This window comes from Cyprinus carpio, chromosome A7 (genome assembly GCF_018340385.1).
Source record: "Cyprinus carpio isolate SPL01 chromosome A7, ASM1834038v1, whole genome shotgun sequence".
Taxonomy (NCBI): domain Eukaryota; kingdom Metazoa; phylum Chordata; class Actinopteri; order Cypriniformes; family Cyprinidae; genus Cyprinus; species Cyprinus carpio.
In genome coordinates, this window is record NC_056578.1 from 23897314 (window position 1) to 23909575 (window position 12262).

At 38.0% G+C, this 12262-nt stretch overlaps 1 protein-coding gene and 1 pseudogene across 2 annotated transcripts in view; both read left to right on the forward strand.

The window, feature by feature from the left end:
• Positions 1–924: 924 nt before the first annotated feature.
• Positions 925–10447, forward strand: LOC109092779 (annotated as a pseudogene).
• A 449-nt stretch (positions 10448–10896) lies between these two features.
• Positions 10897–12262, forward strand: part of LOC109064506 (receptor-type tyrosine-protein phosphatase N2-like) — a 184171-nt gene continuing 182805 nt past the window's right edge. Inside the window, exon 1 of one of the 2 annotated variants that reach the window (XM_042760507.1) lies at positions 10897–11257. In XM_042760507.1, coding sequence (XP_042616441.1) covers positions 11170–11257 — 88 coding nt within the window. In that variant the 5' untranslated portion in view covers positions 10897–11169. The remainder of the gene's footprint in view (positions 11258–12262) is intronic. The other variant, XM_042760506.1, reaches the window with a different exon arrangement.

Below are 12262 nucleotides of genomic sequence, written 5' to 3' on the forward strand. Positions count from 1 at the left end.
GTACTTTTTTCGGATGAAAGCAAATTTTGCATGTCATTCGGAAATCAAGGTGCCAGAGTCTGGAGGAAAGACTGGGGAGAAGGAAATGCCAAAATGCCTGAAGTCCAGTGTCAAGTACCCACAGTCAGTGATGGTCTGGGGGTGCCATGTCAGCTGCTGGTGTTGGTCCACTGTGTTTTATCAAGGGCAGGGTCAATGCAGCTAGCTATCAGGAGATTTTGGAGCACTTCATGCTTCCATCTGCTGAAAAGCTTTATGGAGATGAAGATTTCGTTTTTCAGCACGACCTGGCGCCTGCTCACAGTGCCAAAACCACTGGTAAATGGTTTACTGACCATGGTATTACTGTGCTCAATTGGCCTGCCAACTCTCCTGACCTGAACCCCATAGAGAATCTGTGGGATATTGTGAAGAGAAAGTTGAGAGACGCAAGACCCAACACTCTGGATGAGCTTAAGGCCGCTATCGAAGCATCCTGGGCCTCCATAACACCTCAGCAGTGCCACAGGCTGATTGCCTCCATGCCACGCCGCATTGAAGCAGTCAGTTCTGCAAAAGGATTCCCGACCAAGTATTGAGTGCATAACTGAACATAATGATTTGAAGGTTGACTTTTTTTTGTATTAAAAACACTTTTCTTTTATTGGTCGGATGAAATATGCTAATTTTTTGAGATAGGAATTTTGGGTTTTCATGAGCTGTATGCCAAAATCATCAGTATTAAAAACAATAAAAGACCTGAAATATTTCAGTTGGTGTGCAATGAATCTAAAAGATATGAAAGTTTAATTTTTATCATTACATTATGGAAAATAATGAACTTTTTCACAATATGCTAATTTTTTGAGAAGGACCTGTATATATTGATAATGAAAACAGAAAAAAGTTGGCACACCTAGGCTCCAAATATACAAAAATGTAATAATGGACTATCACACAGGTGACGTTTCGAGCATGCTGGCTCAAGATCTGATGAAGAGCCTGGATGCTCGAAATGTCACCTGTGTGATAGTCTGTTAACATCATCTTAGCTCACAGTAGGTCTGTCTGCATCACTTTATAAGTTATCATTAAAAATTTGTTCCCTGTGGAGAAAATGATTGGGATTTTTACTTTGGGAAACTGACAAATTGACCCTTTGTGTCTCTATATGCTCTCCTTGATGACCCACAGCCCCTCGTGTGCTCTTCTGCAGTGCTGGGTGGATGTTCTGCCCTGGCTCATTGCTGGGAGGTAATCCCATCCACCATTATCACTGACCTCCTGGAGAAGCTCATCCTGCAGCTGGCCAATGACACAACCTCTCCAGATGTCCACTGCTCCGTCTTCACAGTAAAACCTCAACTGTCTTATCAGTCACTTGAGCAAAGTGATAAGAGAGCTGGGGAGAAAAATTGGGCAACAATTTAAAGCCATTTACACATCGAGAAAAGGACAGTCTCCTCCTGAGTAATTTCAGCTTGATTTAGTCATTTTAGAGCTTCAAATTAAAAGGCTACTTGGAGTGAATGGAATGTACCCAACCATTAATTAAAAGTTCAGAGGTTAGCACTGCTTACAAAGACATTTTAACCTGAAAGAGAAAATACATTTTAAATATGTTCACAGTTCATTTAAACTTTTTACTTTTGTGCTATATATTTTGAATGAATAAGCCTTATTATAGCATGTTTTTTTTGCCCTGCAGTGCATGTCTTTAATTCTGGATAACAGTTTATGGAAAAACTGTTACCTGCTCTGAAGAGTAGCCTCCATGACAGCTCTGAAAAGGTGTGTGTTGCCTTTGTGGGCATGCTCCTCAAGATCAAGGCTGTATGGGCAGCCAAGGTAAGACAAATATATGATTATGATGAAAAATAAGTGTTTAATATATATGTATACATACATATATGTGTGTGTGTGTGTGTGTGTGTGTGTGTGTGTGTGTGTGTATGTATGTATATATGTATAGGGCTTTCAATCCATTAAAATTAATCACATATTAATCGCACATCGAATCTGGCCAAATTGCCAAAGAATTTACCAAAAGATTAACAAAAAGACTATTTAACAAAATATTATTTAATATGCTTACCTATATCATATGATATAAATATGAGACAAAAACGCATACAGGAACATTTTTGCCCCAATCTCTTGAATTTTAGAGGCAAATAACTACATTCTGTAGGCTACATCACACAGTGAGTTGTTGCCCTGAATCGTGTTCATCCTCAATCAACTGTATATGTGTGACATCAAAGTACTGCAAGAGCTGTAGAGAGTAGATGGCTCTAGAAAGTATATGAAAAAAGAGCTTAAATTACATTCCATTAACAGATTAACATTATTAAACAATTTATTTGTTCTCTCACCAAATTTGCTGTTAAAATTTTAGTACAAAAATAAAAAAAAATTGTTAATACAAAATATTAGAGTACTTATTTTTGCCTATTTTTTCCTACTTTGTCATGCTACAGTTTTAGAAAGTTCTCCTTGTAGTCAGGCTGATGCTGGTGATCCGAAAGTGCCTATGTGTGCATTCAAAGTGCAGGAGATAATGAGTTTGCATCTAGCAATAAAGAAAACAGACAGATGCAGTTAAAACCTTAAAATTTTTATTTGTGGATTTAACATTAATGGTCTAAAGAAGAACTGTAAAAATTCTAAAAATCATATTTTAGAGCTTCTTGTATTTAAGTTTTCATAATCCATTAGAAAAAATACATTACATATTAATTAATAAATCTGTATGAATGAAATGATTTATTTAATTTACAAGTGTCGTGTTTGTGATTTTTATTCATGTAAGCTGTAGCTTCTGGCCTTTAAATCAAAACATACTCATAATTTTATAACATCAATGCTACTTTATTTATTCAGAAACACAAGTATCAATGATATTTGTGTATTTTACTTTTATTTTATTACAAGTAGGCCCTAAATAAATAATAGGTCTTACCGGGTGGGCATTAGGACCCGGGGGAGGCTGCTGCTGCTGCATGCGCAAGTAAGGGTTGACTCTATCGCACACCGGACGTATCAGTCTGTACTTGTATTCTAAAATTAAATGCGGCAATCCAAACCAGTGAATCGAATCACCATTCAGGCAAAGGTTTGCTTCAAGAATGACCACACTGCTGATGTGATCTTATCACTATCACACACTGAGAGCACATGATGTCAACTATTCTTATCGGCAAAGCATATCGGCATCATTTTTTTTAATGTTAACATTTTAAGCCTTTATCATCAGAGTCCAATAACTTTCCGATAATATTATGCATCCCTATTTAAAAGAACAATATTTATTTGAAATAGATATATTCTGTAACAATGTAAAAGTTTTTACTATTGGTTTTGATCAATTTAATGGATCTCTGATGGGGGAAAAAATTTACTTCCTTTTAAAAAAGACCAAACTTTCAACTGGTATTGTATGTACAGTCATATATTCTTTAAAAACTGAATCTCTTAAATGTTTTCCAAACTGCCGAGCAACGATGGGGAACTTCAAACAGCTATAAATAATAATATTGTTTATGTTTGTCATTGCCACTAGATGTTGGAGGAAGTTCTTTCAGTGCAGGACACTGTCTCCATGGCCAGCCTGCTGGAGACCTTGTCATTCTATGGAAGAGTGTTCAGAAGTCTCTCATGGCTAACCAAGAGGCCTTCGAGTACACCATGTCAAAGTTCTCATCTGTTCTGCCACAGTATCTTAAAAACTTTCAGGTAAGACGCACATTCACACAGGGAACCAAAGGACGATTCAAAGAGCAAAACTGAACACTTTAATCACATCTTTAAAGCTGGTGCAATATGGTTGCAACATGACGCAGTTTTGTGCATATGTGTGTGTGCAGGAGGAGCGGTGTAAAGCCCCTCTCATTCTTCTAGCCTCTCTACTTCCTGCCTCTGCTGTTCCAGCTCTGAGGTTAGGAGGACTCTCCCCCTCAACTACCCCTCAGTGCAGCTCATATTGTTAAATGCCCCATTTTAAACCAATAGTGCATTAATTAAAACACCCCCTTGACATAAGATGATTCTGAATTGTAATTTTTTGTAATTTTCTGTAATTATTCGTGCAAAGGACAGTTCAATGAAGAAAAGAGCATTTCAAAATCTTCTTTCCTGCTGAGTGTTTAGCACAATCCGCATGGTGTCTCAGCCATCTCCCCAGAACAGCAGGTTGGCTCAAAAGTGAAATGCCAATTCTGATTCCCATTTGATCCAATAGGCGTCCTTTAATGCTGGTGGGATTGAGTGTGTTTTCAAGGCTTTAGAGCGATCTGTAGGGCAGTCTGGGTGTATTGCATGACTGTGTTTTCCTCTCTGCAGGAGTAAAGTGATGTCTCACTTGAGGAGTTTGAGAGCGGGCACCGCTGTGACATCATACAGTCAGTCGGTGGAGTGTCTCTGTAGTTGGGGGCAGATCAGCCATATTGTGGAGCTGATAGAGAACTGGCTTGTGGTGGCTGCACCTGTGAGAGCGGTAAATAAAGTGTCCATTTGGGTGGGTGGGTGGGGGGGTCATTAGGTTTTTATGGTATTTTCATATCCTTTATGATCACTCACTTGTCAGCAAGGTGATGAAGATACAACTGGCAAAGTGCATTTTGATGGGCGAGAAGAGTCGAAACCAGATCTGGGCCTAGACTATCTGGATTATCTGCTCCTGCACCCTACAACATGAGACTCTCTGTTCACACAGCCGCTTGATCAGATCAGACCGCTCCATAAGGCCCTCAACAAATGGAAAGTGCAGAGGTTTGATGATTGCTATTACAAAGAATTGGTGCTAATGTACTCTTTTTGTGATATTACTGTCATTAGTTACAAAATCAACATGGTAATTTTCACAAGTCTTGCTTTGAAGATACTGCTGCACAAAGCCGTTCAGCTAAATGACATGATGTTTTTGGCTTTATTATATTAGTCAAAGGCTGTGATGAGCTTATAGAATTATTTTGTTCAAGGGAAGTTGTATTTACTGAGGTCTTCAGATATTATGTTAAAATGTTCTGCCTTTATCAGGGCCTGAAAAAGAACTCTGAAAAAGAACTCTGATTTCGAACTCTGAATTGAATTTATTTAAAAAAAGACAAGTAAACAGTCAGTAATAAAATAAGAATAGATTAGTGTCACGACACCAGACACTGACAATTAGGGATGACAACACAGCACGTGTCTGTCAGCAGATAAAATAAAATAAAATTTATCATAAACTAGGTTAGTGGATAATTCGGCAACAAAAGTTATTCTAGAAGAATCAGTGCACAATAATTTTAGAAATCCAAACATTGTGAAAAAATATTTTGTGGGGAACAAATAAGTGTTGCACTAAATATGGTAAAATGTTACACATTTCTATTTGTATTATTATAAAATTAATTCATTAAAAACATTCATGAATGTATTTATATGTAAGTATATACTATAAAATTAAAATACATTTCTTTTAAATGTATAGCATATTTTTTAATAAGGCAACAACATATGATAGATACAATAGGACAAAACAAATACAGTGCAGCACGAAGTGCTTACAATGTGCGCATCCTGTGTGCAGAATGATGCACTAGAAGCAACACGGCATCAGGCTGTGACTCCGTGTTGCTTCAAGCGCGTCATTCTGCAAACCAGATGCACACATTGTAAGCACTTTGTGCTGCACTGTATTTGTGACGCACAGCACGCAGCAATTTGCATTAAAAAGTGGAAAGCACAAAGGGAAGAGGAATTGATGTGTAGTGTATTACAACAGTTTTAAATTTCAGTTACTGTGCATGTTAAAAAAAATGTATAGTCTTTTCTACGCCTGTGTTTTGTTCTCACAGACAGCCGGTAGCAAGTAACAAAACAACATTAAACTCCGGCAAGAAGATAAAGTCCTTTACGCAAATTCATAGACATGTATTTACAAATCAAGTATAATAATGGGGGAACAGAATGATCTCGGAGAAGGCTTTACTGAGCTGACTGTCGTAACCGAACGTGACCAGGGTTTAAATGCTGAACGAATGACTGACAGCCACAGCTGAGAAAAGAGTTTGTGTGAACTTTAATGTAAGGACTTAAATATTCTGGTTGAAAAGTTTTTAAGTTATTTTTATGCGTAGCTCTGAACCGTACTATCTTTTTGGAACTATTGTAATTTCGCTTTTGTTTATGTGTGCAGTCACTGTTGTTTTCCTCCCTGAGCGGAGCAGAGGTCAGCGTGGAATACATTCAGACAGCACTGAGAGCTTTTATCCTCCATGGCCGACTCAGTATCCATCTTCAGCACAAAGTGAGTGTACTGCAGTAACCCCACTGCATTCACTCTTTCAGTCCTTCACACTCCAAACAAAGCCAACATTTACTGAACACACTCACTCAAGCGATGTTAAGATGTGAAGAGAGGTTTAAAGAAAATAAGTTGTCTGTTAGTACTTTACCTGTACATTCTCAAGCACTGAGGTGACATGACAATTCATTTCAGCAGTTTAAGTAGGTCTCAGAATCTCAAGCTTATAATCCAGTATTGATGTCTTCTATCTGTCTTATGCTGAACTGTGCAAATGGTTTTCATTGGACATGACTTGGATTTTGTTAACTGCAGAACAAGCAGTAGTTGCCTGAATGGTCTGTAAGCTCACTTTCAGATTGAACAAATAAAACTCATAATCAGCACCTCTTTCTGATCCTATAGTACCCAGAGGAACGGGAGTTCCTCAAATCCCTGGAGCATTCAGTGTCCTGGGTAGAGAAAAGAGTCCTTCGTTTTCTGGCCAGCTCCAGCAGTGAGCAACAGTTGTCCTTAAGCAGGAAGACCATAGAAGTGAGTGGAATGATCAGTGTGAATTTTTTTTTTTTTTGTCAAATTGTTGGCAATTTGTTAATTTAAATTGTCATAATATTTCGCAGTATTACCTTTCTTATTGTATTTTTGATCAAATAAATTCAGCCTTGGGGAGCATAAGAGGCTTCAAAAACAAAAACAAAAATCTTACCAAAAAACTTTGTGTACATGCAAAACATTTGAAGGCTTTATACAACGTTGTATATTAAAAAAGTGCTTTCCTTGTTGAAAATGATAGACAACACATGCGGCCTAATCCTAAAACTAATCCAATTTCACAATGAGTTGTGCAGACACATAAGATTTTGTGTTGGATGTATATAATTTCTTTCCCTTTCTGTATCATTGTCAGAGTTGATTAACAGTGTGCAAGAATGTGCTGCGGGTTTCTGTAGGAGACAGTGAATTCAGAGACCATTCACTGCAGCATGTTGCCTCTGTACTGCAGACAGGTGAGGATTAAGTATTTATGCTGATCTAGGGCCCAGTGATTGTATGAGTTGTGTTTAGTCAAGATACAATGTTTGACCACCTTCCCACAAAGGTTTACAATAGAGTGCTGCAGCTGTGATGCCAAAACCCGGAGGACCCAGTGGATTTGCCTGAGATTTTTCTTATGGGTTTTTCAATTCTTGTTTAAAATAAGGTCTGTAAGAATAACTTGAACTGCACACATTTACACCCACATGTTCTTGTGTAGTTACCCATTATAAACATTATAAAAAAAAATATTAACTAGGTCTGGGCAAGTAAACGCATTAATGCATTAATTAATTAACGGCAACAATTATTTTATTGTACATTAACGCAGTTTTTTTATTATTATTATTATTTTGAAAGTCTGTTGCTCACTGGCTCTGAATACATATACAGACAAACCATGGGTCACAGGAGTGGTGGGATGTTGATCAATACTGGTTTGGGATGGGCGTTATCATGCGTCTCAACCAATGACAGCATTTAGGCCTGACTCCGTGTCTACACCGGACATGAGCGGTGATGCTGTCTACACTGGATGCAGTGCGACACGACAAATCCTCAACAGTAAACTGCTGCCTCATTCCATCTATGACGTACTGTCACAAAATTCAAATGATTTGCAATGGTCGTTTTGTTGCGTCCAGTGTAGACATTAGTTATTTACACTGCACATGTCGGTGGCACTTTACGGGTCCGATGAGGTTATGTTCCGTCCTCCATGCGGTGCCAACTCACACCTGGAGCATTTCAGAAGCGAAGCAACAGGATTCGCAAGACTACATAATTTGCCTGTCCGACGTTGTTTGTCTTGATTATTTGTGTTCTAACATGGCTAAGTTGGCTAAATGTATATGTTTTGTACAGTTTAATTCTGTTTATAGTTGTATTTTTTGCTAAGTTCAAGAACAGGTGAACGTTCGTAGGATCGCAATGAATGACGGCACATATGATCCTCCCTCAAGACACACCATCACAAAAAGTAAACACAAGTTGAATGAAAAGGAGATTTTAATTTGATCACATTAATGTTCAAGTTGAGATTTACAAAAAAATATTTTAACTGCTACTATGTAAAGGGAATACTGCTGAAAAAGCACCTTATTTGTTTAATGTGTTTGCAAACCAAATGTTATTGCACTTTTGTTCATACAGCGGTACTTTTAAAAGTGAACAATACACTACTTTTGAATTCATTATTGAATTTTGTGCATAACAATACGATTAATCGCGATTAATTGCAGAAAAATCATGCGATTAATCACAAAAAAAAACAAAAAACTAAAAGGTAAATCATTGCCCAGCACTAAAATTAACATAACTGCTTTAAAATTTCCACTTTTAGTATGGCTATGTGTAATTTACATTGCACAGCAAAACATCCAAGTATTGTCAATTTATATTTATCACAGACTTTGTTTTATTCATAAACTACAAAACCCAATTATGTAAACCCATAGGAAAATCTCAAGGGACCCCCTAGGCAAATTATTTAGAGAAAGGATACATGTGCACCCCTCCTGTGCTCGCTCTGTTACCAGGTAACTTTAAACAACAGCTAGAACTAAAAGCCTTTGTTTATACTGTTGAACACTTCTGATTCATTTTCTGGTATGTTCTAGGTTTTTTCTGTCTGAAATAATCTCCTCCATTGAGTCAGAGGTCTTCGATAGTATCACACAATGGTCTGCAGTTACACACATTCTGACCATCATCAAACAATGTGAGTTTTTGTTACTCATTTTTTGCTACTGTTAAGGCCCATCCAAGAAACACCAAGACAAATAACTGTAAAGATGACTAGAACTATATTAGCATCTGCATCTATGGATATGTCATTCTCCACTTTAAATGCTGAAGCTCTTCAAAGGATTCTGATTATCATTCATCAGCTGGGGAAAAAAAATAGATCTGAAAGTGATTCCAATGATTTGTTCCTCTGTGTTGTTATCATTGTAGTTATGGTTTGGCCTTCCCTGTTCACACAAAATTTTAACAATTCTTAAAACTTCATAGTTATCATCCTTGGTGTGAAAAGGCCTTTACTTGGTTCCAACACCTGAATGCTTGATAGTAAAAATGTGAGAACTTTGTATAAAAAAAATATTCTTTTGAACACATTCTCAAAGATTTGTAATCCCAATTAATTTCACACAGCCTAAAGCATATAACTACTCCAGTGGTGTTGGACTTGGAGAAGAACGAGTGATATAAACTGAAAAATGAGACTTAGTTTCATTTGTTTCTTTGATAAAATCCTACGAGTACATGATTGTTTACCTTTCTGCTCTGTTCCTTACAGCCGATGCATTTATTGTGGAGTTGAAGGAAATTGCTTTGTCTGTACGCAGACAAACACAGAGCCATTACAACATCACTGCAGAAAACACTGACAATATACAGAGGTAAAAGATTTAGAGGTCATATTGTGAAAGCTGTCGGAGTCCTATATACATTGATGGCTGTACAACTGTTATTGTTGTTTTGCTCTCTCTCTCTCAATCTTAGGACCATCTATGAATCCACTGTCAGGATGCTGAATGACATCCTAAATCCATGCCAACAACCAAACAGTTAAATTGACAAGCTAATAATTTAGAGTTTATGCATATTCCCACAAAATCCTTTATTCCTTATTTTGTTCTCTCTGTCTTGCATGTTTTTGTTTTCCACTCTGTATATAAGAACATTCACAAAACGTCATCTTGGTTCACTAGGATCACTATTCATTTTATTATTTTTTTGTACATTTTCAGATGCAACATTGTTTCCATTGCATATAACTGTAGGTTATAATCTTATCAATCTACTTAAAACCTTCTGTATTGAAGACATTTCAGTGAATCTGGTATATCTTAAGATACTTACGTTTAAGGTGTCTTTGATGAAACATGTCCCTCCTATTTACCTTTTCTGCTTTATCCTCAGATCCATTCCAAATACTGGTCTGAGATGTGTTATACTACTACTTTTCCTTAATAAACTAGAAGTGTACAGACAAGTAATTGCTAAATGTAAACACTGAGATATGTATGTGAATTTTTTTTCTAATCTGAGGTTTTTACAGTGTCACAGCTTATAATCATGGTGTGAAATAAAGAAAAAGCACACAAGATTAAAATTGATTTTGAAGAAACTGTTGCTCAAACCTGAAAGTAAATGGATGGATTGAGACTTTTCCTCTTTTCTCTTTTTCTCCTTTTTGATGTCTGCTTTTCTTCACATAACCCTAGTAATACATTCCCATTAATGCTCAATTAAAACTCTGTCCCATCTTTTAATTAATCAAGTAAAAAAGTGAATTGAACCCATAACCATTTAGTCTTTGCTATCAGTCCATTGTGTAATCTTCATTTTCTCTGCTTTAGAGGGTATGAATGGAGATTGTTTGACATGCTAGATTATAGCATACCTTTGACTTGTTTATTCGCCACACACGTGGCATGTGATTTATTATTGTAGTGCGTTGTTTGTCAAGAACATCACACCAGAGTTTCGGTAGGGGGCACAATCTTTGAGCAAAATAACTTCGCTCGAGAGCCACGGAGATAACCTCCCTCAACCTCTTCTGCCTGATAAGAGAAGTGCGGTCCATCGCTTCAAACTAAATACAACTGACTGCAGAAGTCTTAAAAAACACATCGAGAAAGCGCATGTAGCTAGTGACGTCAGTGGCTGAGGCGGGGCGCTGACCGTGGTGCTGAACGCTCCTCGCGCCTCTTGAGTTGAGTACAGGACCCGGGGTAGCAGAGCATCAGTCATCTCACTATCCTCAATCTCATTCGCCTCTGACCTACTTCCGCTCTAATCACATCACCCCTGAAACGTGAGAGGCGCTATGCCGAATTAACGAGAGCTGTTTGGGCTCGATGGGCAGGATGGCTTCTGTGCGCGCGCTGCTCCTCGCCGTGCTGTCTGTCCACGCGCTCGCCGTTGCACTCGCGGACAGGAAATTCGGTAAGTTAGTTCAACATGACGCCCCAGTAAGTGTGTGATGTTTGTCGTCCTTCCCTTTAGGAATAAGCCAACTTGTGTTTGTGTACTGTATCTGTTTTCCTTGAGTGTAATGAGGTTAATCCAGCAGTTTGGCTTGCAGAGCTTGATGTATGCTTTTTATTATTTTTTTTATTATACATGACTCGATTCATAAATGTATCCAACTGGTTGGTTAACAGCGTGGTCACATAAAATCCTTCACCCTTAAGTTATGAGATTTTACAGCCCTTAGTGATTTGATTCTGGGTCACATGTACCTGAATCAGCGTCCTTGTTGCTTCTGGAGCAATTTCCCCATCAACCAATCAGATTGCAAGGATGTAAAGGACGTGTACACTATCAACTTATCATTTGTTTATTGCACTGGAGAAAAAAAAAAGCCCAGCAGCTTGTCATTTGGGAAGTAGCCTTAAAGGGGTAAATGTGTACATTATTTGGGATTATGGTACTAGTTTAAGGGCACATAATACTATTCCAAGCTACCAATATGCACCTATTACTGGGTGTATATCTATTTTTTAGGTTACTGTCCCAGTGATGAGCTGAAACTACAGATTTTTGCATTTCTGACAGTGTATTTTAGTAGTTGTTAATGATGCTGAAACTCTGATAGGATTGTTGCTCCAGGACAATCAAAATCTGCTGTTCCAGTAACGTGTTCCGGTCCTCAATAGAAAAAATGGTTCATCTCTATGCTTTACGACAGTTACCTCGGAGCCTTGTTTCCTTGAGCATGCAGAGCGCATAGGGTCGCCAGACAAATGGGAGATCGTTCTAGTGCTCCTCACTGAAGGTGGATTACATAATTGCGTTACGGTTCATTAAAGCATCTTGGCAGGCTTCATCTTTCAAAGGCACAGGCCAAGAGTGAGAGCCAGCCTCGGCTGGGAAGGACTCGGCTCGAGCTGTAAACAGATACAGCTTTACATGCTTCATGAACCGGTGCATTCACACATAGATAGTGAG